We start from the raw sequence: 25,500 nt of genomic DNA, 5'->3' as shown, positions 1-25,500 counted from the left end.
CCAAAAAAAAAGTATTTTCATTGCTACGTCATAACTATAATTTTGCTAGTTATGAAGCGTAAATATCTGATGTGTGGGATCCAATATACAGCCCCTGTGAAAGGTCGCTCAACCCCCAAAGGGGTCACAACCCCCGTGCTGAGAACTGCTCTAGATTGAAGACTATTGACTGCCGTAAGAAACTCTAACCGAGGTGATGTGTGCATGCTTTTTATCCCAGCACTAGGGAGACAGAGGCAGGTGGATCTCGGAATTTGAGGCTAACCTGGTGTACATAGTGAGGCCTAGGACAGCCAGAGCTAACTAATTGAGACCCTGCCCCCCCCCCCAAAAAAAAGAAACTTTCTCTCCAGAGGAAGGTATGAATATCTGAAGTGAAAGTAGGTGTTTTGGTTTTTCTGGTTGGTTGGTTGTGGGTGATGGGGATTGAACCTGGAGCTGACTTTACCACTGAATTATGCACAAACACACACCCCAGCCCTGCAAATGCTGCTGATTTTAAGTCCTCTTAGTTGAGAGAGAGGGAGAGAGATGGCACGTCCTGCATTTAAAAGCTGTCTAACACATGTGCACAGGAGGTTGACTTGACTACATCATACGCAGATGACGGGGCTCACACATGCGCCCCAAGGTCTTAGCTGAGTCATCCGTGTGTGATACAACCACACATGCACGTTGGTCACGCAGGGCCCCGGGACCATTAGGCACTTCTGCCTGAGGGCCTGTCTGCACATGCATGGCTCTAGAGCCCGGAAGTGTTTTCATTTTACATGGATGGTAATGTTTTGAAGTGTTTTCAAGGTATTTATATCATTTTAAGGTATTTATATCAAAATGACTATTTGGTCTAATGCATAAGCTGCAATCTGTACACTCCCAGTTAATCTTAAATTTTAAAAGGAAGATGATGTAATTAGCAGTGATTGACAAAATCTATTTATCTTTATTTATATTGTAGTAAGACTTGGACTGGAATTCCTGGACATATTAGAAAAAGCTGGACTTTGGCTCATTGAAGACCTTGTAGATTCTATCAAGAAACAATGAGAGCTGGGTATTGTGGTGCATACTTCCCAGTACTGGAAAAGCAGGAGTAAGTGGATCTGAGTTCAAGAACCAGCCTGGAGAGTAGGGGAATTTTTTCCCCCTGAGACAGGGCTTCTCTGTGAGATAGTCCTGGCTGTCCTGGAACTCGCCTTGTAGACCAGGCTGGCCTCAAACTCAACAGAGATCAGCCTGCCTCTGCCTTCCAAGTGCTGGGATTAAAGGCAGGTACTACTACTGCCCAACTTTTTGTGTTGAAGGGAGTGGGGCCCCTTGTTCCATCCTGCCCGACTTAGCTTACACCCAAAATAATCACATAGAAACTGTATTCATTTAAACACTGCCTGGCCCACTATCTCTAGCCTCTTATTGGCTAACATTCTGCCCAGGCAGGGAGCATCAAGCCACAGGCATTGTCTCAGGTACTTTGTTCCCAACCCGGAGTGGGCACACAAACGTCCGGGCCCACAAGTGCTCCATAGTCGGAGTTTGCACCCGTGGCAGGGCCCAGAAAACCTTGTTCTAAAATGGCAAGGCTTTTGTTGTTGTTGTTGTTGTTTTTCGAGACAGGGTTTCTCTGTAGCTTTGGAGCCTGCCTGGAACTCCCTTTGTAGACCAGGCTGGCCTCGAACTCCCAGAGATCCGCCTGCTGGGATTAAAGGCGTGCGCCACCACCGCCCAGCTTTTTGTTGTTGTTTTTTGTTTTGTTTTTTGTTTTTGCTACAGCTGAATCAGGAAAATCTCTTAAAGCAGCTGCGGCAAGCCACCAGCAAACAGCAAGAAGCTGTGTTAAACTCTGTATTCTTTTTGAAGCTCTCTCTGATTTTACGTGGAGTCAGTTTACCACGTTGGGCACCACTCTGTTGTGAGGAGAGAGGGCCTGCTTTTGGTCTCTGCCGCCCGGCTAGCTTATACCCGAAATAATCACACAGAAACTGTATTCATTTAAACACTGCCTGGCCCATTATCTCTAGCCTCTTATTGGCTAACTCTCACATATTAGTTTAACCCATCTCCATTAATGTGTATCGCCACTTGACTGTGGCTAACGGCATGAGTATAACCAGCGTCCGTCTTGGGCAGGAGAACCATGGTGTATGCCAATCTGCCCTTCTTCCCAGAATTCTGTTCTGTCTTCCCCGCCTACCTGAGTTCCGCCCTATCAACTAGGCCAAGGCAGTTGCTTTAATAACCAGTGAAAGCAACACAAATACAGAAGGACCTCCTACACCATTTTTGTTTGTTTGTTTTTCAAGACTGGGTTTCTCTGTGTAGCTTTGAAGCCTGTCCTGGAACTCGTTTTGTAGACCTGGCTGGCCTCAAACTCACAGATCCACTTGCCTCTGCCTCCCAAGTGCTGGGATTAAAGGCGTGCACCACCACCTCCAGTCAACTATTTTTTTTTTTAATTTAACATTGAAAAAGATAATTAAATCTAAATTTTTAGCTAAAAGTGGATAAATGACCAGATGTGGTAGCACATTCCTGTAATTTTAGCACTTGGGAGATAGAGGCAGGAGGATTAGAAGTTCATGATCATCCTTGGCTTCTTAGCAAGTTCAAGGCCAGCCTGAGCTACATGAAATCCAGCTCAAAGAAAGGAGAGATGAATTGGAGGACATATCATTACAGTCTTGCTGTTTTTGAGATGTTGGGTTTTGGTTCTGGAAATGGATTTTCTTATTTCCAACCTTACTCCTTCATGGAGACAGGTTAATCTAAGTGACACATTTTATGTTAATAGCATTTAAAATAGTCTAAGCTTTTATGATTTTCTGAAAATAACTTTGGATGCTCATTGTCCCCAGTTTCTCCTAAAGGATAAATTACCTTTCCTCCCCACTGAGAATCAGACAATACTAAGCAAAAGTTTACATTTGCTATGGGAATTATTTAAAAATAGTAGTTATACTGACGGTGGTGGCACACACCTTTTTTTAATCCCAGCACTTTGGAGGCAAAAACAGGTGATTTCTTGTTTCAAGGATTAGGTAGGTAGGTAGAAAGGAAGGAAGGAAAGAAAGAAAGAAAGTTGTTTCTGGCTTTCAATTTAGTGTTTGAACAAAGGTGATAGGTTTCAGTGTTGCTGGATGATTTGTTTACACCCTTTAATACTATAATTTATAAGAATTTGGGACTAGAAGCTTGATGATGCCTAGAATTAACAATAATTACATTTCTAAAATACAAAAGAAAAAGGGATACATATATGGCCAATAATGTAATAAAGGAAGAAGTTAATGGCAGATTGTGTAAACACAAGTCATGCAGCAAATTGTTTTCATGCTTAATAAAGTCTAGCCTCCCTTGTAGCATAGCCAAAACTTAGCCCCTGCGCTGCTGTCACACTTAAGACAGTTCTCTTGTTTCCTGTGTTCCAAAACCTGTTGGTCTCAACTTCTGTCATACCCTGTCAGCATAACCTGTCCGTTCTACCTTTTTAGTATAGCCTAATGCTATCACTTTTAAGTCACACAGACCCCATTGCCACCACCTTGGACCAAACTGTGACAATATTTTAATTTCTCTTTTTTACCCTTGCTTGAGTCTTTTGGCAACTGCAAAGGAGTCCAATTTGAATGTGATTCCTCTCCTCAGAACTTCCTGTGGCTTAGTTCCTCCCATGCAGTAGTTAACATGCTTATGAACCAAGCAGCTCCTGAAGAATCTGCTTTCTTTCAGGGCTTTGGCTTTGTCCATTTGCTATCCTTAACCTGCAGCACTGGTCTTAGTGCTCCTCAAACTCCTCCCATGCAGCCTACAGCAGGAATGTTACACCTTGCTAGTCCAATGTCTGAAATTGTTTCATCAAATAGCCACATGGAAAAATTATAATTCTATACTCCAAAATTTCTTTGCTCCATCTCCTTAATCAAGCAACTAAAAAAACCCTAGCAAATCCTGTTTTACTTAGATATGTCTCCAGTTTGTAGACTCAGTGGCTTTTGTTTGCATAGTGCTGTGTGTCCCTCAAATACCTTACTCTGCTCACTCAACAGAGGCAGTAGGCCCTCAAATCGTAATGCTCAGTGTTCAGTGGCTGAGGGGATGAATAAAATGTGGAGAAGCATCATGAAGATAGAAGCGTTACAGAAAGCTAAGACATGACAGGGTTAAAGTAATAGGTTTTTTTTTTTATTTTATGTGCATATTTTATCTGTGTGAAGGTGTCAGAACTGGAGCTGGAGTTACAGACAGGTGTGAGCTGCCATGCAGGTGCTGGAAGTTGAAGCCAGGTCCTCTTTAAGAGCATCCAGTGGTTTTAACCACTGAGTCATCTCTTCAGCCCCAAGTTAATTTACTTTTTTTCTTTGTTTTTTTTTGTTTTTTTTTTTTAGGATTTATTTATTTATTATGTATACAACATTCTGCCTCTAGCCGGGCGGTGGTGGCGCACGCCTTTAATCCCAGCACTTGGGAGGCAGAGGCAGGTGGATCTCTGTGAGTTCGAGACCAGCCTGGTCTACAAGAGCTAGTTCCAGGACAGGCTCCAAAACCACAGAGAAACCCTGTCTCGAAAAACTTAAAAAAAAAAAAAAAAGAATGAAAAAAAAAAAAACATTCTGCCTCCATGTATGCCTGCACGCTAGAAGAGGACACCAAATCTCATTACAGATGGTTGTGAACCACCATGTGGTTGCTGGGAATTGAACTCAGGACCTCTGGAAGAGCAGCCAGTGCTCTTAACCATTGAGCCATTTCTCCAGCCCCGTTAATTTATTTTTAAAAGAAACAAATTTAAATAAAGTATTCAGCTCAAACCCATTTGGTACCTAATACATTTGTAATTCACCATTTTTTCTCCCAACATGATCCTCAAATGAATTAGCTGTAGGTATTTTATAGTAAAGCATTTGTAGGTCTTACATACAGACACAATAAAACTAAAACATTTCTTATCTGGAGAGAGTGACTGGTGACCTGCAGCTCATGATACAGCCATGTTTATTCCAAGGAATTGTGGGTAATCCTTGTAGTATAATACACACTAAATTTAGTTTACCATGTTAGACATTTTTTAATGTGCAGTTCATTGATATTAATATATTCACGTTGTTGAGAAGTGAGGTTCCAGGGTGTTTTTATTTTGCAGATCTAAAGCTCTGTACCCACAAAACAGCTTCTTCCCCACTTTCTATCTCAACTGGACTGCTTTAGATACTGTGTAACATTTACTTTTTAGTATTTGTTTATGGGTGACTGGCTTATTTCACTTAGCATCTTAAGATTTTAGTATTTCAAAAACTCAGAAGAAGGGACTATCTCAGGAGACTGTGTGTGTGTGTGTGTGTGTGTGTGTGTGTGTGTGTGTGTGTACAAATGCTCGTAGGCATGCATATGCTCATAAGTGTGACTACTTATTTTTTTTTTTTTTTTTTTTTGGTTTTTTGAGACAGGGTTTCTCTGTGGCTTTGGAGCCTGTCCTGGAACTAGCTCTTGTAGACCAGGCTGGTCTCGAACTCACAGAGATCCGCCTACCTCTGCCTCCCAAGTGCTGGGATTAAAGGCGTGCGCCACCACCGCCCGGCTACTTATTAATTTTTGTTAATATCTTAGGTCCTTAATGAGCATTTGGCTTGCTCTTACCTCTTGGCTACTGTGAGCAGAGCTGCTGTGAACATCTGACTGATTACTTCAAACTTAAAAGAAAATACTGCTAGAATCTGAACCTATAATTCTTTTTTTTTTTTTTTCGAGACAGGGTTTCTCTGTGGCTTTGGAGCCTGTCCTGGAACTACTCTTGTAGACCAGGCTGGTCTCGAACTCACAGAGATTCACCTGCCTCTGCCTCCCAAGTGCTGGGATTAAAGGCGTGCGCCACCACCGCCCGGCTCTATAATTCTTAATAGACTTTTATCTCCTAATGTATATTTACCAGGAATTTGTTATGCTATTAAAGGAATTAAATAGGTCATAAACTCTTGGGGGAAATGCTCAAAAAGCTCAAAAGTAAAACATAAAAAATCTTTGTAGTTTCCCATAGTTTTAAAAATAACTGTTCCCACAAATTCATCCTTTTCTGACATAACTTATTCGCACAACTACTGACCAAATGTCCATAATCCTGTAAAAAAAAAATTTTAGGCTGGGCGGCGGTGGCGCATGCCTTTAATCCCAGCACTCGGGAGGCAGAGGCCCGCGGATCTCTGTGAGTTCGAGACCAGCCTGGTCTACAAGAGCTAGTTCCAGGACAGGCTCCAAAACCACAGAGAAACCCTGTCTTGAAAAACAAAAAAAAAAAAAAAAATTTTAAGCCAGGCATGGTAGTGTACACCTTCAATCTCAGCAACTGAGAGGCAAAGATAGGCAGATCTCTGTGAGTTTGAAGCCATCCTTGTCTCTGTAGCAAGTTCCAGGCCAGCCTAGGCTACATAGTTGAGACCCTGTCTCAAAAACACACAAAAACAAAACAAAACCAAAAGACCCCCACCTACTCTTACATAGTATTAACAAATATTATCTATGAAACTCTGTGATTAACCAAAACACACAAAAGAGTGGTGTTTAAATGTTATATGATCATAATGTGTCTGAAGAGGCAATTAGTGATTCTTTTTGTTTGACTTCTTCTTCTGCCCCTCTTTGTGTTTCTTCTTTTTTCTCCTACCACCTTCTTTGAATCCTGCTGAGAAAATGGAAGGCTCCTTCTTGCTGGTGACCCAAGGTGTACCTTGTTCATTGTTGTCCACAATGGTATATTGAGATATGTTTGGGGGGCTGTAGGAATTTGGTGAATAGTTGTTGAGCGACTGTCTTCTCCAGTGTCGTTTTTCTGAAAAGCCCTCTTCATCTGCCACACTATTTAGAAGAAAGGATTTCAACTCACCATCATCTTCAGCTTCTCTTTCTTGATAGTTCTCAAAGGTTTTCTTTGTACTGATGTTCCTTCCATTAACAATTCTGCCTGAAGGTGTGATGGGTGTGTAATTGCCCATCCCAGTGTCATCAGATGCCAGGGAAGAGAATGAAGTAAGGCCCTCGTGCCCCAGTGAAACATAAGACGTATATCCTGTGTCATAAGAAGAAAGCTTGGCAAACACTGGGTGGTCATACGAACAGGAGAAAAGGGATCCGGTGCCTCTGCTTCTGCTTCCACTAGAGCTTCTCGAACTGCTCAAAAGGTCCTCAAGTGAGTCTTCAAAGAAGTGAAATGAAAATGGGTCCCTTTCACCAAAAATTTCCTTGAAGACGTCATCTGCCTTACGGAATATGAAGCCATACTCATATTCATCATCATCAAGATGACTTCCACCTCTGCCATTTAATCCTTCTTTGCCGTATTTGTCATAAATGTTCCGTTTTTCACCATTTGATAATACTTCATATGCCTCGGCGACTTCTTTGAATTTTCGCTCTGCTTCTTCTTTATTTTCTGGATTTTTATCAGGATGCCATTTAAGTGCCACTTTACGGTAAGCTCTTTTAATGTCCTCCAGTGACGCATATCTCTGCACTCCTAGAACTTCATAGTAGTCCACCATGGTTTGACAGAGTGTTAGACACAAACACCCTTGATAGTAAGCACTGTGTTTTCCTTGCAGCTCAAGCTCTGTTGCTGCAGCTGGTGGTAGAAGTGACCGCAAATAGGCACATTTTTACTTTGAAGGTAATGTTAGTGCTGGGGGCCACTGCTGAAGGACGTGAGGGTTCTGATTGTGTGGCAACAGAGGGGCACGCATATGTCAGAGCTGCATTATGGCGTCATACTGGGGTAGAGATAGGGATTGAATCTTCCGAATGTGATTTCTCCAAAGTCACTCTGGGCTAGAACACCTCTTATCTTTCTCCCATATCTTCCTGTGCGATCTATGCCGATGGCCACAGCATCCCTCTTATATGTTCTGACTTCTAGATTACTGAGCCTCAATTATTGCTTGGTTCTTCTGGGTTTGGTTGATTGGTTGGTTTGGTTTGGGTTGGCTTTTTTTGTTTGTTTGTTTTTTGTTTTTGTTTTTTTGGACAGGATTTCTCTGTGTCGCCCTGCCTGGCTATCCTGGAACTCACTTCCTCTGTAGATCAGGCTGACCTCAAACTCAGAGATCCTACTGCCGCCTTCCCTGTACTGGGATTAAAGGCGTGTGAGTGACACCATACCAGCTTCTATGTTTTAATTTAGAAAAATAAAGACTTAGAAAGCTTTGTGCAGGGGGTATTCAAGCAGTTGAGAAATTTATTGTAGTCAAAAGACACATTCAATGAAGATAAAAAATAAGTAATTTGGTTATAATTAAAACTATGATGGAATATACACCAGATGAATAAACTAGTTATGTGACATCCCTGGGCTGTGGTCTCAAAGAAAACTTGCTGGACTTAGTAGCCTACTAGTCAAGCTTTCTGCCAGCAGTGAGTCATTTGAGATAGGGTCTGTGCCTACTTAATGTCTATTATAAAATCACAGTAAAAGCCATGCACCGTGCTGTGTACTGTGACTCTGTTCTAGAAGGAAAAGAAAAGCATGAATAAAGCTCTTGGAAGCTGTGCATTTATGTATTCAGTATATAATGTCTACTTTGTACCAGGTAGTTTTAGCCTCTACTGATAGCCGTATTGAATAAAAGTACTAATTTTCAGTTGTAATGGCATACAAAATGGGTAGGGTAGTTCATGCCTGTAATCCCAACATAGAAGGCTGAGATAGGAAGACTAAAAGAGAGTTTCAGGCAAGCCTAGACTACAGGGGAAGACCCTGTCTCAAAAACTAAATAACAAGCTTGATTATACAGAATGCAGAAAGTACTGACTATACTCAAGTGGCCCATGCCTTTAATCTCAGCACTTGGGAGGCAGAGGCATGTGGATCTCTGAGTTTGAGACCAGCCTGGTCTCCAGAGTGAGTTCCAGGACAGGCTTTGTTAAAGAGTCTCAAAACAACAATAAAATGCATAAAACAACTTGAGAAAATATGATATCTCAACTTTTTAGGGAACATAGTAAACTCGGGCAGAAACAAACATGCAGCAGCTGTTATGGTAAAAATAAAACACTGCGGATCCCCGAGTGGCCTGTGTAGCTGCCGTGTCCACAAGAAAACATACAGGCACGGATTCATACATACATACAAAATAGAACTTTTCTAACAGACAAATGTGAGCCTGTGTCCACGCTGACCAAAGGTCAGAGAGTTGGAACTTACCTCTAGTTCTTCAAGGTTATTTATTACGTTTCTACCTCAAACAAAGGTCCTTACCTAGTTCTAGTTCTGCTCTCAAGGTCAACAGATGTGGCTAATAGCGAGGCCTTGTACTCCAGGAATAGAGATGTTCATACCTCAAACAAAAGTCTAAGGATCCAACTAAGTTCTAGTTGATTCCCTTAAGTACATAACTTTGGATTCCACCCAGGGAGTGGTTTGCCTACAGAGTGTTTTGGTCTAGAGAGTGAGTGTGACTTGTTTTGTTGTAGCAATAGAATGTTTAACTGTGAATGTAGCCCGCAACCTTCAGTTGATCTGTTCATTTCCTTGTTTCATATTAATGTAGTTTTTTGTTTTATTCTTATCTTTTGGTGTCAGGTATTTTAAGCAGTTGGAAATTAAACACGGGTGAATTTCAGTACTCACTGGAATTCCCCTCCTGATACTATTCCTATATGTTTCTTCGTTTTATTATTTTCTTTTGCATCTTCATATTCTTTACTTAAATTTTCTAAATCCCCACACCTCTACCCTGGCAAGAGGTATTTTTTGTCAAGGCTGGTCTCTGACAGACAAACAAAACTTTCCATGGAAGCAGACTTTGTTATAAATTACATAGATTTTAAACCATGCCAGATGAGCAATTTACAAATCCTGAAACAAGAGTTTACAGTTTACAGTGTAGAGCCAGGCAATGGTGGCACACACCTATAATCCCAGCACTTGCAAGGCAGAGGCAGATGGATCTCTTGAGTTCTAGGCCAGTGTGGTCTACAGAGTTAGTTTCAGGAAAGCCAGGGCTACACAAAGAAACACAAAGAAAAGAAAGAAAGAAAAGAGTTTACAGTATAATCTGAAAATATAGAGCGACATACAAAGAAATCATAGGGAAAAAAAAAGATTTTTAGGAGTGAGGAAGTAGAGCCTTAGAGGTAAAGGACAAAGCATACAGTCAGATATAAAATATTTGGACATCATTTGTGGCAGTAGATGGTAACAGTCTGTGAGAATGTGGAAATTGAGGTCGTCGATTTTGACCATTGATTTGTGTTGAGGCCAAGCTGATGAAATAAAATCTGAGTCGGGGGTGGGGGAGGTTAAGACTGACTGCAAGGTACCTCTTCCAGGTCAAGACCTCTTCTGAGTCAGACTCTTGGGGTCTCCTGCAGGCAGTGGCTTGGAAATGGGTGTCAAAATTCAATCCAGTCGAAGATAAAGGGTGAGGAGTACCACCCCCCGTGGCCAATTAACTGGCAGGAAGCTCAAGTCTTCCTGGGTTTCCAGTGTCAAGATAATAGGTTTTCTGTACCCTGATAATAGGTTTCTCCACCAACACAGTAAGCCAGATCCAGCCAAATTGAAAAAGAAAAAGTTTACTTTGAGGAATGCAACTCCTGGGTGAGTCCTCCAGCCCCCAGAGATCAAGGCTGAAGAAGGGGCAAGAGAAAACATGGCCCAAACTAAAGGAGGGTGCTTCTGTACCCTGTAGTTGAAGGGTGACAGCATATCCTCCATAGGCTGGGTTTGTGCCCAGTTATAACGCTTTAGGCAGAGATTGGGTCTCTGGCAACTTCAGGGGAGGAGCCTCCACAGCCAGCAAGAATACACGACTGGACGTTTTCACAGTTTGTTTTTTTTTTTTTTAATAAACATTTTTTTAAATTTTTTTATGGTTTATTTAACTTTATGTGCATTGGTGTGAAGGTGTCAGATCCCTGGAACTGGATTTTCAGACAGTTGTGAGCTACCATGTGGGTGCTGGGAATTGAACCCTGGTCCTTGAGAAGAGCAGTCAGTGCTCTTAACCACTGAGCCATCTCTCCAGCCCCCAGTTTTTCTTTGTTGAAGATTCTCTGAGAGAGGAAGAAATGGAGCTTTCCCTAAACAGTTTTGCCTTTTTGTTTTGTTTTTTGAGATTGGAATTCTTTATGTGGCCCCGGCTTATAGTGGCATTTCATTTGTATTTTAATAGATTAAGCTTGCCTGAAGATCAGAGAGTAAGACAGCCCCACTGGTCAGCCTTACAGGCCAGGCAGTGGTAACACACACCTTTAATCCTTGTAGCCATACTAGTTGCCATAGAAACCGGGCAGTGCATGCCTTTCATCCCAGCCCTAGAGAGGAAACACTCTCAGGCACAGTCTCATTCTGAGATTTTGGAGGAAGGATCACCATTTCTTTCTTTTCCCCAAGACAGGGTTTCTCTGTAGCTTTGGAGCATGTCCTGGACTAGCTCTTGTAGACCAGGCTGGCCTCGAACTCAGCAGATCCGCCTGCCTCTGCCTCCCGAGTGCCAGGATAAACCGTACAAAGCTTTCAAAGGACTGCAGCAGAGTACCTACCGTTACACCAGTGTGTTCCCGTGTGTTCCTGCCTCCCTCCTCTTTCTCAAGCTCATTTGCACATATGGTTCCTGCTGTCATGGCATTTCATAGGATGCTTTTCAGTTCTCCCTCAAGGGGAGGTGGCGTGAGTGATTTCTATTCAGAGCAATCATCATCGCCTTTTGCAGTCCCGCACAAATAGCTTTTATGAACGACTCCATGTGCCTCTCCTTGTTATTATACCCATCTTAAGTTGTAACAGTTACTGTGTTTATGAATCTAGTACTTCATAATATTATATAGTATTGTAATGTTCTGTCTTGTCTCATTTCCATTATACTTCATTTTGATTATGAGGTCAAACAATCTTACTCTTATGTCTTGCTTAGCGTGTGTTCCAATGATGTCCTAATAAAATGGTTAAATTAATGCTAACAGGCCAGGCAGTGGAGGCACATACCTTTAATCCCATCACTTGGGATGCAGAGGCTGGTGGATCTCTGTGAGTTCAAGGTCAACCTGGTCTACAGAGCTAGTTCCAGGACAGCTAAGGGCTGTTACACAGAAAAACCCTGTCTGAAAAAACCAAATGAGGGGACTGGAGAGATGGCTCAGAGGTTAAGAGCATTGCCTACTCTTCCAAAGGTCCTGAGTTCAATTCCCAGCAACCACATGGTGACTCACAACCATCTGTAATGGGGTCTGGTGCCCTCTTCTGGCCTGCAGGCATACACACAGGCAGAATACTATATACATCATAAATAAATAAATATTTAAAAACCGGAATGAATGAATGAATGAATAAGTAGATAGACAGACAGATAGATAAAATTGATGCTGGCCATGCTTATATTTATATTATATGCCAGCTATGGCTAAGCATTTTTCATACATTATTTTACTAGACTTGCATTGCAATACTAAATGAAATAGCAAGGGCTTGTTTTCTTTTTTGGTTTTTCGAGATAGGGTTTCTCTGTAGCTCTTGTAGACCAGGCTGGCCTCAAACTCACAGAGATCCGCCTGCCTCTGCCTCCCGAATGCTGGGATTAAAGGCGTGCGCCACCACCACCCAGCAAGTACTTGTTTTCTTATAGCTAACATCGTCTCAACAACAACAACAACAAAATGTCAATTCTGTTCTTCCAAATTTTAGAGTATTGCCTTGGGCTACCTCTGAACTCCTTTCTGACCCTTTTTTGCTTTTCCTTCTCTTCCTCCTCCTCATAGCTCCTTATTCATGCTATGTTGTGTGTTTGTGTTGTTTCTGCTGTAGCAGACTGAGGTCTCCGGGAGTAGGGAGGTTCTTTGTGTTTCCTAGGGCCCAGTATAGGCTCTGACATAGAAAAGAAGCCACAAACATATTGGAAGGAAAAGGGAAGAAATGCTAATGTGTGTTTGGTAAGGATCGAAACTGCAGGGAATTGATGAGTGTGTGCATGCTGTAAAGATGCTCCATTATAGCCTTTGCTTCTTCTTCAGGATGCATATCGTGTTTACAGCGAAGGTACTCCCTCCAGCCTGTGCCAAAGAAGAAGATTCCACACCGGTACTTAGGCCAGCCCAGCCCAGTTACACATCCACACCTCCTCAGACCAGGTAACTAACAACCACTACTCTGTGTATATGCTCTGTCTATAATAATGCTTTGCATTAAAATTTTTCCTACTAACTGTGTGTCATGATTATACACTGATAGTGTTCTAATGTTTTTGTTTGTTTGTTTGTTTTGATTTTTGTTCTTTTCAAGACAGGGTTTCTCTGTAGCTTTGAAGTCTATCCTGGAACTAGCTCTTGTAGACCAGGCTGGCCTCGAGCTCACAGAGTTCTGCCTCCCAAGTGCTGGGATTAAAGGTGTGTGCCACCACTACCTGGCAAATAATATTATTTTAATTAAGCTATAATTCAGAGTAACTAGTAAGAAGTATATATTCCAGAATTTTTGTATGGGTATTTTGTCTTCATGTATACCTGTGTACTACATATGTGCCTGTTGCCCTTGGAGGCCAGAAGAGGACATTGTATCCCCTGGAACTGAAGTTAGAGATGGTTGTAAGCAACTGTGTTGGTGCTGGATACTGAACTCAGGTATCTAAGAAAGCAGCCAGTGCTTTTACCCACTGACCCATCTCTAGCCTCATATCAGATATTTTTAAACAAAAATTCTAAGTCATGGTTTCTAAAACTATTTTCTTTTGATCTTTTTCTATTTGAAATATTAAACGTTCATTTGAGAATTTTAACAGAATTCTTCAATATGAATTGAACAAAATTTCCAGCTGTCTGCCACTGTGAGCAGCTGACTCAGTTGGTAGAGGGTCATGGGAAATACCGGGAAGGCTTCTTTTGTTTCTAGAGATGCTACTAGAACAGGTGCCATCGCAGTTGCAGAGAGTAAGACTTGAAACTGGTTTTTGTTTTATTTGTCTTGTGTCTAGGAAGGCGATGGTGTATATGTGACTGGTACTCCAGAAATGGGGTAGCAGGGTAAACCAAATGCTTTATAGAAAAATCCAGGGTTTTGAGGAAAATTACTTATTCCTTCCACCATGGGAAGATAAACATGTATTTCTTTAAGTTGCTATGAAAGCATGTATATTAATAAAATAAATTCCCTTTAGAAATATGTTGCTCTTTCACTGTTTCCACTCAGTGAAGGATACCAGTGTGTCTCTCAGTGAGGACTTCCTTTGGCTGATTCCTCATCAGACTGGAATTCCTGCTAGGAAGTCGGCTGACACTCAGGAAATGCAGCTCACCACTGAAACACACAAGAAATCAGAGTTTTTCAAAGCTGTAAGGTAAGCATGATAGTAGTCTGGTTGATAGTAAAGATTTTTTCTACCCTGTCCAGCTACTTGTAGTTTCTGTTTAAAGAAGAAGAAAAGGTAGAATTGATACTTAAGTTTTACCAGCTTTGAAATGATTGATTTCTTGTGGTGAAATACTTTTATGTGGTAAGCTGCATCTCCCAGGCCTTGACCCTCACAGTCGCACAGAAATGAATTACTTCCTGTCTAAATCATTTGCTCTCTACATTATGTGCGTAATTTTTTTACTTTTGCCTTTGTAACAGATTTGAATATTGTTCTGAAAAAATGTTAAAAGCAACTTGAAACAAAACACCAATATTTTAAAAACAACAACAACAAAAAGACAGACCAATATTTAGTCTCAATGCCCATCACATAAAACATGAAAATTTCCTTTAAAAAGAGAAAAATAGAAGCCAGGCAGAATAGGCCACCTTAAAATACCAATGTAGTTAGTTTCAGGAAAAAATTAAACTACATACCTCCATCTTTCCATCCATTTTTGGTCTTTATTGCTCTTTTTTCTCTGGGTTTTCTGCTTGGCTAATTAAACATGTCCTTGCTCTCTTATTAGACCTGGTCCTAACTGTCATGAAGACACTTCCTTCTTGGCTGCCATCTTAGAGTTGATTGTACAGTCTCTAGTCTTTTGGTTCATTAAAGTTGGTAGAAGGTCACCTTTGTCCCTAATTGATTTCACAAGACAAAATGCTAACTTTAATCCTTAATAATTACAGTTTCACAGAATGCCAGAATGCCTACTCAGAAGAAATTTAGGCCATATTGACTGTTGGTTCTGTAGTCAAAGTCCATTGCAACTGCAAGTTTACTGATAGAGTACAAAGTTCATTCCTTACCTGCTTTGCACTGTCCCCACCAGATGAAGAAAATGGCTCATTTTCTGCATGCTTTTTCTGTTGTGATTTATTAGTCTACTGCTTTGAGATTTTGGAAGTTTGAAAGCATTTAGCTAATGATCATGCCAAGCTGTAGATAATTACCAGTCTTGGGAAAATACAGCAAATATTTTTAAAAAACTTGTCAAACAATCATTCTTATGAACTAGATTTCATAAAGAAATGCTTTAAATGAGGCTGGGGAGATGCCTTTAAATCAGACTGGGTCTGTAGCTCGGCTCTGGTAAAATGCTTGCCTAGTATGCCTAAGAACCCTGAAAACTGAGTGTAGGGATATACGCTTGTAATGCCAGCACGCTAGAGATGGAGGCAGGAGGATCAGAAGTTCAAATTATAATCAGTCTCTGCTTTTATGAAAGTGTATAGGCAAGGCAGCCCATTCTCAGAACCTCTCCCTGCTGCAGGGAGCTGTCAATAAAACCTTGCTTGCCTTCATAAACACACACATGCATGAACATATACATGCACGTGCACATACATTTGCTACTTGGGTAACTAGGAAATTTCCAGTGCTGAGTAACAACGACAAACTTAGCATGACTAGTTATCAGAGTACAAAGTTGAGATCTCTGCCTGCATTCTAGGAGACTTGGGAGGCGTGGTCTCAGAAGAAGACAAATGTGGGAATAGGTTCTTTGTTAATCTCACCAAACCAGGGTAAAGACCATTACCAAATTCTTTGGTCAAAGTAAACAAGCTTTATTTTCTCTCAGACAGGGCTATCTCAAGTGAGGTTTGAGAAAATAGCATTGAACATAGGAAAAAAGTGGGGCTTCTATGGCCCAGAAAACTGCAAGGCTAAGGGGTTTCCATGGGTTTTTGGTTACATAGGAACTTGGCAGAGCATTTCAAAATTATTTGGCAGAGCATCTTATCAGGGTGGATATTAGGGTATAAGGTATGGAACATGTCAAATACCAGAAAAATGGGTCAAGACCTGGCCAAATGAAAGTTCTGCAGAAAACAGGCAATAGGCATGAACTTATTTTGACCTTGTAATCTTAAAATGGAGTCAGGCAGGTCCATCATCTTTCTCATCCCACTGTTGCTTTGATTGATTGAGACTAGTCTATAGGTCCTAAATTACCTCTATTTATTTATTACCAATTTTATCAATAAAAGTAAAGGGGATTTTTATTATAAATATTTTTAATTAAAATTTAAATTTTTTCAGGTTTTATTTTATTTTTTTTTTTTTTCGAGACAGGGTTTCTCTGTAGCTTTGGTGCCCGTCCCGGAACTAGCTCTTGTAGACCAGGCTGGCCTCGAACTCCAGAGATCCGCCTGCCTCTGCCTCCCGAGTGCTGGGATTAAAGGCCTGCGCCACCACTGCCCGGCATTTTTTCAGATTTTTGCTTTTGTTTTTTGAAACAGGGTCTCACTAGCCCTTGCTGTCCTGATACTTACTATGTAGATCAGGCTGGCCTTGAACTCAGAATTCTGTCTACATCTGTCTCCCAAGTGCTGGCATCAAAGACATGTTTGGCCTAAACATTTTATTAATAGAAGGCAAACTGCATAATCTGCTGCAGTTAATTCTACACAAGTAAGTAAAACTAGACAGTTCCAAAGTAACCACAAATAATCGAGTTACGAATGTTGGACATGGTTGCTAAGAGAACTCCAAGGTCCTCTGATTTAACTTACTGCTCTGGGGACTATGGCAAAGGCAGGGAGAAACCAGTGATCTGTAGAGCATAAAGGTGTTGGACTCTAGCGTCCAAACACCGAGGAGGAGTCGCCCCCAGAGACGCATCTCACACACCACAGCCGATGCAAAAGCATGAGGATTTTATTAATTCTGTCATGACAGGGTCCCCCAGCATTCGGGAAGCCGAGGGACCCCGAATAGATGGCACAGGCTACTTTTAAAGGGGCCACCAGAAGCAAGGGGGGTTATTCTTTGACTATTCTGATTGACTTATTCAAAAGGGCTATTACCAATAATTGACTGGAGAGCTGTTGCCAGATCAGGTGAGGTAAGAGGTCATTTTGACCCCGTTTCCCAGGGGACCGAACCAAAACATACGTATATGGGTAATTGTTCAGGAACTGAGTACGTGCGAGTGTAGCTGTTAGGTCCTTGGTTCCCAGGGGAGGAGGGGAAGCACTATGGCACGGAGGCTGAGAGGATTCAGAATTGTCAAAATGGCTTCAGAATTGTCTTAAAGTCTTACAAAGGATGTAAATGCAGTAATGTTTATCATGGCAGAAAAAAGCTGAAGCTGTATAAATGCCTGCCGTTGTGAGAATTGCCTGGAAGTGTGGGTCCGTCCACACCAGTGTGCTCCAGAGCAGGCATACTCAGAGGTCAGCTTCCTGCGGTTGCTTCAGTGCTCTCTGCCCTCGTTTTTTGAGCTAGAATGTCTCAGTGGACCTGGCTGGTCAGTCCAGCAAGTCTCCAGGATCTCTGTCACTTCCTTCCCAGCACTGGAATTATGCGTGTGCCAACTTGCTCATCTCTTTACATGGAAGCTGGGGATCCAAAGCCATGTCCACATGCTTGAGACATCTCCCTGGCTCAGTGTCTTTCTTTTCTTCTTTTTCCTGAGTCTCACAGTGGACTGGCCTGGACTGGCCTAGAACTCATAAAGATCCCTGCCTCTGCCTATAAGATCCTGATAAAGGTGTGCACCACCATGCCCAGCCCAAGGCTTCCCTTTTTAACTGTGTTTTTCTCTTTATAAAATTAATTATAAAAGCACATACTTGTTAGAATTCAAGTACATTGAGTAGAGATTTTCAGTCTGTTCTAATCTCACTCCTGCTAGAACATCATCAAGAAAATAATGCTTATTTTCTAAAATTAGGTCTGTGTCTCATTTTGCTCTGTTCCTTTTTCACACAGCACTGTTCCACAGTTGTGTTTGCATATTTGCACATGAGCACTGGCCACTACAGGAAGAATCGTAGTGCCACAGTCGGCGTACAGATTAAATGAGGCAATATAGGATGGTTACTACTATACATGTAGCGAACACTCAGAAAACATCAATTGTTTTGTATTATGGGAAGCTGCCGCAAAACGCAGAGCTCTGCCCATGAGCTGAGACTCTCCAAGTCTGCCATATGAATTCAGCAGGGAGGGCTGGAAATCCTAAGAGCACATGAGAATCTAAAGACCCTCTTGCAGTGTTCACAGAACATACAGGAACATTTACAAGTCTTGTGGAGTAGCACATTCCAGCTTCCTTGAGATGGGAATATCTGTAGTACAGATCACTTCCCACTGTCCTTGGTATGCTGTGGAGCAAAGTGTTTCTTTCTCAGATGAGGCTATTGGCAACAGCAAGTGAAGGCCAAAGGGATACACCTTGGTAAATTGCTCTTTTATATTTATTTATGGGTTTTTTGTTTTGTTTTGTTTGAGGCAGAGTTTCTCTGTAGACTGCCCTGAAACTCATTCTGTAGATCAGGCTGGTCTCAAACTCATAGAGATCTGCCTGTCTCTGCATCCCGAGTGCTGGGATTAAAGGTGTGCACCCCCACCGCCTGGCTAATTTTTAAGGTTTTATTTTTAGTTGTGTGAGTAGCTGTGTGGATTTGTGCACATGACTTGATATTTGGAGGTCAGAGGCATTGGAGCCACTGAACTAGAGTTCTAGGCAGTTATGAGCCATCAGACATAGGAGCTGGAAACTGAACTTAAGTCTTCTATAAAAGAGTGTGCACTCTTGACTACTGAGCCATCTCTTCAGCCCCTAAATGGTTGCTTTATTGGTTCGTTTATACTTTGAAACATATAATAAAAGCGGGCAATTTCCATTTCCTGAAGATTTGTTGAGTCATAACTCGCAACCCTTTCCACAGATTTATTTATTTATTTATTTGGGTTTTTTTTGAGACAGCGCTTTTTAAATAACTAGTAACTTTTTGTTTGAGAGAGAGAGAAAAAAAAATATAGCCCTTTGAACTTTTATCTCAAAAGTTTGTATGTACTCACATGTTAAGAGACTGAAGACTCCTTAGGGTTTGATCCTTAAGAACCACATGTAAGCCGGGCGGTGGTGGCGCACGCCTTTAATCCCAGCACTTGGGAGGCAGAGGCAGGTGGATCTCTGTGAGTTCAAGACCAGCCTGGTCTACAGAGCTAGTTCCAGGACAGGCTCCAAAACCACAGAGAAACCCTGTCTCGAAAAACCAAAAAAAAAAAAAAAAAAAGAACCACATGTATTGGGGCAGAAGCAATGGCTTTGTACCTTAGAGCATATGTTCCTCTTGCAGGGGACCCAGGTGGAAGCTGACAACCATCCATAATTTTAGTGCCCTCTGGCTGTGGGCACCAGACACATACATGGTGGACATGCATACATATATACATACATACAGGCAGGCAAACACTCATACAAAAGAAATAGCATAAGCCTAATGGGCTTAATTCCAGCACTCAAGAGGCAGATATCTGAGTTCAAGGCCAGCCTGGTCTACAGAACAAGTTTCAGGATAGCCAGGGCTACACAGAGAAACCCTGTCTCAAAATAAAATAAGCAATAAGGTATAAAAAGATAAAAGGACCACATGCTTTGTTTAATGCCAGCAAGATATCTCAGTAGAAGGAAAGGCCTAAGCCCTGCAGATTGTCCTCTGAGCTCCACATGTACACTGTGGCGTGTACATGTCCACAGGCACACAAAGAAGTTAATGAGTGAATAAGGAATGTAATTTAAAATTTAAGGCCGGGCGGTGGTGGCGCACGCCTTTAATCCCGGTACTTGGGAGGCAGAGGCAGGCGGATCTCTGTGAGTTCGAGACCAGCCTGGTCTACAAGAGCTAGTTCCAGGACAGGCTCCAAAACCACAGAGAAACCCTGTCTCGAAAAACCAAAAAAAAAAAAAAAAAAAGTAAAATTTAAAGAGGGGGAGAACTACATGTTTATTTGATTCTCACAACAGCCTCAACAGGTGGATAGATAGTATTATAATTAAAACTGCATACTATTAACAGCCAAGAATCTACTGTATTCTAATTATACTGTACCTTGGTAATATGGTGAACAGGCAAAAATCTATGTCCATGTGGAAATTGTGTTTTTACAAGGAAGTCATAGAGAAATAATGTATCAAAATGTATTTAACATGTTAAAATTTCAAGGAACTATATTGTAGCACATAGTAATATTCTATAAGAAGCTGAAGAGACGACTCAGCTGTTAATAGCACTGGCTGCTCTTGCAGAAGACCCAAGTATAGTTTCCAGCACCCACAAAGTGGCTCACAATCATCTATAATTACAATTCCAGGAGATCTAACACCTTCTGATCTCTTGAGGGGACCAGTATACACGTGGTGCATGGACATATGAAAGCAAACACCCATGCACATAAAAATAAATAAAATAAATATTTTAAATAATGCTTGATAAACACTTCATTAGATGAATAAAAGAAGGAACCAAAGATCTGTACAAAATCTTACAGGGTTCTAATCATAATTTTTCAAATATTGACACATTTGACTACAGTTTACAGTCAAAACCTGGATTATCTTAATTCTCTGTGTGTTATGTCATCAATTAAAGAAATAATCACAGATGTCTCCATCTGATAGTAAGGATTTTAAGTGGCCTTTCCAAAGCATCAATTGGCTTCATTTAATTATTTATTTACTTACTCATTTTACTGTTTCTAGGGGAGGTGACACCAGGACTGTCTCAGGTGGAATACGCACTTCGAAGACACAAACTGATGGCTCTGATCCACAAGGAAACCCAGGGGCACAGTGGGACAGACCACACAGTGGTGGTGCTCTCTAACCCCACGTACTACATGAGCAATGACATCCCCTACACATTCCACCAAGACAACAATTTCCTGTACCTCTGTGGGTTCCAAGAGCCTGATAGCATTCTGGTCCTTCAGAGCTGCTCTGGGAAGCAGTTACCATCCCACAAGGCCATGCTTTTTGTGCCTCGGAGAGACCCTGGTCGAGAACTGTGGGATGGCCCTAGATCTGGCACAGATGGAGCAGTAGCCCTAACTGGGGTGGATGAAGCCTACACCCTGGAAGAATTTCAACACCTAGTACCTAAACTGAAAGGTAAGGCTCGTAAAATCAAATCATGGGCCCAGTTAGAATTCAGGACTTCCTTGGGCTGTAGTTTTTTTTGGTTTTTTTTTTTTTGGTTTTTCGAGACAGGGTTTCTCTGTGGCTTTGGAGCCTGTCCTGGAACTAGCTCTGTAGACCAGGCTGGTCTCGAACTCACAGAGATCCGCCTGCCTCTGCCTCCCAAGTGCTGGGATTAAAGGCGTGCGCCACCACTGCCCGGCTGGCCTGTAGTTGTTAATTTTCTTTTTCTTTTTTTGTTGTTACTGTTTTTTATTTTTTGTTCTTCGAGACAGGGTTTCCCTGTGTCACAGTCCTAGCTGTCCTGGAACTAGCTCTTGTAGACCAAGCTGGCCTTGAACTCACAGGGATTCATCTACCTCTGCCTCCCGAGTGCTGGGATTAAAGTCGTGCACCACCACGGCCTGGCTTTGTTAATTTTCTTTTCTTTTTTTTTTTTCTTTCTGTTTTTAATTGTGTATACAGTGTTCTGCCTGCATGCCAGAAGAGGACACCAGATCTCATTGTAGATGGTTGTTAGCCGCCATGTGGTTGCTGGGAATTGAAATCAAGACCTCTGGAAGGCTAGCCTGTGCTCTGGTCTTCTCTCCAGTCCCATTGTTAATTTTCTAAAATAATTCTCCTAGTAATGTTTCTTTGGCCATTATGAAAAGAGTCATGTCTTTTGTAAAAAGCAAAACTATTGCTAAATGTGGTGACACATACTGTATCCCAACGCTCAGGGAGACTGGGACACGAGGATCTCTTACGGGTTTGTTGTTGTTGTTGTAGCTGTTAATTGTTAGGTTTTTTTTTTTTTTTTTGAGACAGGGTTTCTCTGTGGCTTTGGAGCCTGTCCTGGAACTAGCTCTGTAGACCAGGCTGGTCTCGAACTCACAGAGATCCGCCTGCCTCTGCCTCCCGAGTGCTGGGATTAAAGGCGAGCGCCACCATCGCCCGGCTGTTTTTTTTTTTTGTTTTTTTTTTTTTGGTTTTTCGAGACAGGGTTTCTCTGTAGTTTTGGAGCCTGTTCTGGAACTAGCTCTTGTAGACCAGGCTGGACTTGAACTCACAGAGATTCGCCTGCCTCTGCCTCCTGAGTGCTGGGATTAAAGGCATGCGCCACCAACGCCCGGCTAATTGTTAGTTTTTTGAGACAGGATTTCTCTGTGTAAACATCCCTGGCAGTCCTAGAACTTGCTTTGTAGACCAGACTGGCCTTGAACTCATAGAGATTCACCTACCTCTGCCTCTTAAATGCTGAGATTATAGGTGTTTGCCCCAGAAGGCAGAATTTGAATCAGTGAGTTCTGGGATTAAAGGTATGCTCCAGTCACCACCCTGCTCTCTGGAAGTTTTAAGATCAGCCTAGATTAAATAATGAGACCTGTCTTGGACTTTGGCTGGGGGAAGCCACATAAATACTGAGCACAAGGCATTTTCTCTCTGGCCTTTTAATTTCTTACATAAGTTGCTACCTTTGTTGTCTTTGGCAGTCAGAATTAACCTGGGAGGCCTGGAGAGATGGCTCAGTGTAAGATCACTTGTTTCTCTTCCAGAGGACCCATGTTTGATTTGCAGCACCCACATGGTTGCTCACAACCATCCTTACTCCAGTTCCAGAAGATTTAACACCCTCTCGCGACCCCTGTAGGCTCCTGACACAAACATGGTACACATACATATATACAGCCAAAACATTCCTACACATAATGGTTTTTTTTTTTTTAATTTTCTTTAACTGCCGGGCGGTGGTGGCCCATGCCTTTAATCCCAGCACTTGGGAGGCAGAGGCAGGTAGATCTCTGTGAGTTCGAGACCAACCTGGCCTACAAGAGCTAGTTCCAGAACAGGCCCCAAAGCTACAGAGAAACCCTGTCATGAAAAACCAAAAAAAAAAAAAACTTTAACCATATATAGTTAAATCCTGATAATACATGTGTTTTTTTTTTTTTTAAGATTTATTTATTTATTTATTATGTATACACCATTCTCAGTATTCTGTCTGCATGTACGCCTGCAGGGCAGAAGAGGGCACCAGATCTCATTACAGATGTTTGTGAGCCACTATGCAGTTGGAATATGCAGTGGGAATTGAACTCAGGACCTTTGGAAGAGCACTGGGCCATCTCTCCAGCCCCAATACATGTGTTTCTCGAAAGGACTTTTCTCATTTACTGTCTTTCTTTCTTTAAGTCACTATTTCTTTTGTTGTTGTTTTGTTTTTTGAGACAGGGTTTCTCTGTAATTTTGGAGCCTGTCCTGGAGCTAGCGCTTGTAGACCAGGCTGGCCTCAAACTCAGAGAGATCCACCTGCCTCTGCCTCCCGAGTGTTGGGTTTAAAGGCATGCACTGCCACCACCCAGCAACATATTTATTATTGATATGCTGTTTGTTTATGTTTTATTTTAGAAGGAACTTGGGGCTCATGTACTAGACAAGTGTTCTGCCAGTGAACTATTTCCTATTCTGATGTTGGGGTTGTTTTTCTCACTGTGGCTTTTTGAGGCTTGTCTCATGTAGTCCAGATTGGCTTTGAACTCACTATGTAACTGAGTCCTGGTCCTCTCTTGTACCTCCCAGGGTGTGATTACAGTAATGCAATGTCACACCCAAGCCAGTGTTAGTTTAATGTATATTATTGCTTGGTGCTGGAGGCTGAACCAAGGCTCTCGTTAGTGCTAAGCATGCTTCCACCACTGAAGTCCCCTTCAGCCTCTGTTGGTTCTAAACTTATTTTGGCTTCCCAATTTAAGCGGAGACAAGCATGGTTTGGTATGACTGGATGAAGCCTTCTCATGCACAGCTTCACTCGGACTACATGCAGCATCTGACCGAAGCCAAAGCCAGAAGCAAGAACAAGGTTCGGGGTGTCCAGCAGCTGATCCAGCGCCTCCGACTAGTTAAATCTCCTGCAGAGATTAAGAGGATGCAGATTGCTGGGAAGTTGACATCAGAGGTATGGAACTATTAAAAATATTTCTTTGTGAGATCACAAAACTTAAGTTCTTCATGTTCAGTAGGGCCTTTAAGGTCATATACCCATTGTAGTGACTTCAGAAGTCGAATCTATCTAACTTCTGCAATGTTTAGTGAATATCAATAGATTTTCTATACTGCAATAATAGGTTTCTCACTGACACAGTAAGCCAGATCAAGCCGAATTGAAAAGGCAAAAGAACAGGTATATTTGAGCAAAGCAGCCTCCAGACCCAGAGATCAGGGCCAGAGAAGTCACAGGCAGAACTAAGGCAGGGAGCTTATGTACCCTGTAGGTGAGGGGTGATGGCATGTCTCCACAACTGGGTTTGTGCCCAAGTATGGTCAAAAGCTGCTGGCTTTAGGTGAGATCTGGGCTTTGTGGCACCTTTTCTTAGTTGGAGATTCTCTGACAGGGTGGGGTTTGGAGAGAGGGGAATGGGGCTTTCTGGATCAAGCAGGAGTGAGCTGGTGGTTCCAGTCGAACAGCCCAACCTTTTGGGGTATTTAAGCACTGGTTCAAATCTGGCTACTTCCTATTGGCGTGGGACACTTTGGGGAGGCAGAGTCAGGAAGTGGTGGACTCATGCTCAGTGGGAGTTACAGGTGAAGCGGCTTGGTATTTTGGTTGTTTTGTTTCTGAGACAGGGTCTCTCTATGTAACCCGGGCTGTCCTGGAACTCTGTAGACCAGGCTGACCTTAAAGATCTGCCTGCCTCTGCCTCCCAAATGCTGGGATTAAAAACTTAAACGACGTCCAGCAAAGATTTTATTCCTTTTGTTTGTTTGGTTGGTTTTGTTTATTTCTTTTGTTTTTCGAGACCTGGTTGTTCTGTGTAACAACCCTAGCTGTCCTGGAACTTGTTCTGTAGACCAGGCTGGCCTTGAACTCAAAGATGTCTGCCTGTCTCTGCCTCCCAAGTGCTGGAATTAAGGCAGCTGCCACCACCGCCCAGCAAGCTTTATCTCTTAAGATAGCTGGAGAGATAAGATTGCTTGCTGTGCTATTGTGAGGACTGTAATTCAAATCCCACAAACACCTGTCATTCAGGCTTTGAGGGATCTGGTGCCTTCTTCTTACCTCCACACAGCACAGGTCCAAACACCCTACATACATGTGCACATACACAAACACAAATAATTAGAAATAAAAATAAATTTATTGTCGGGAGATAGTGGCACTTGCCTTTAATACCAGCACTCGGGAGGCAGAGGCAGGTGGATCTCTGTGAGTTTGAGTACAGC

General features: G+C 42.1%; 2 protein-coding genes across 6 annotated transcripts in view; one reads left to right on the top strand and one right to left on the bottom strand.

Moving 5' to 3' along the window:
- The window catches only part of Xpnpep3 (X-prolyl aminopeptidase 3), a 52,742-nt gene that overhangs the window by 1,715 nt on the left and 25,527 nt on the right, over nt 1-25,500 (top strand). For 2 of the 3 annotated variants that reach the window (XM_057792608.1, XM_057792610.1), the window contains exons 2-4: nt 12,988-13,104; nt 20,863-21,270; nt 24,033-24,235. In XM_057792608.1, coding sequence (XP_057648591.1) covers nt 12,988-13,104; nt 20,863-21,270; nt 24,033-24,235 — 728 coding nt within the window. Of the gene's footprint in view, nt 1-7,586; nt 7,652-12,987; nt 13,105-14,158; nt 14,307-20,862; nt 21,271-24,032; nt 24,236-25,500 lie in introns of all 3 variants that reach the window. The other variant, XM_057792609.1, reaches the window with a different exon arrangement.
- Dnajb7 (DnaJ heat shock protein family (Hsp40) member B7) lies at nt 6,588-7,526 on the bottom strand. Of its 3 annotated transcripts, none has more exons than XM_057792612.1 (2): nt 6,845-7,526; nt 6,588-6,667 (listed from the first exon to the last, which is right to left on the bottom strand). In XM_057792612.1, exons 1-2 carry the CDS (start codon nt 7,524-7,526, stop codon nt 6,588-6,590), a joined length of 762 nt encoding a protein of 253 aa, XP_057648595.1. The 3 variants fall into 3 exon arrangements, with proteins under 3 accessions (XP_057648595.1, XP_057648596.1, XP_057648594.1); XM_057792613.1 differs by having other exon boundaries at nt 6,588-6,844; nt 7,184-7,526; XM_057792611.1 differs by having other exon boundaries at nt 6,588-7,526.

This window comes from Chionomys nivalis, chromosome 17 (genome assembly GCF_950005125.1).
Source record: "Chionomys nivalis chromosome 17, mChiNiv1.1, whole genome shotgun sequence".
Taxonomy (NCBI): Eukaryota; Metazoa; Chordata; class Mammalia; order Rodentia; family Cricetidae; genus Chionomys; species Chionomys nivalis.
Note: the sequence above shows the minus strand (reverse complement) of the source record. Positions and strands in the feature narration are given on the sequence as shown.

What these genes read in the sequence shown, in the direction of transcription:
- Dnajb7 (XM_057792611.1), bottom strand. Translation starts at nt 7,526, where the DNA reads ATGGTGGACTACTATGAAGTTCTAGGAGTGCAGAGATATGCGTCACTG.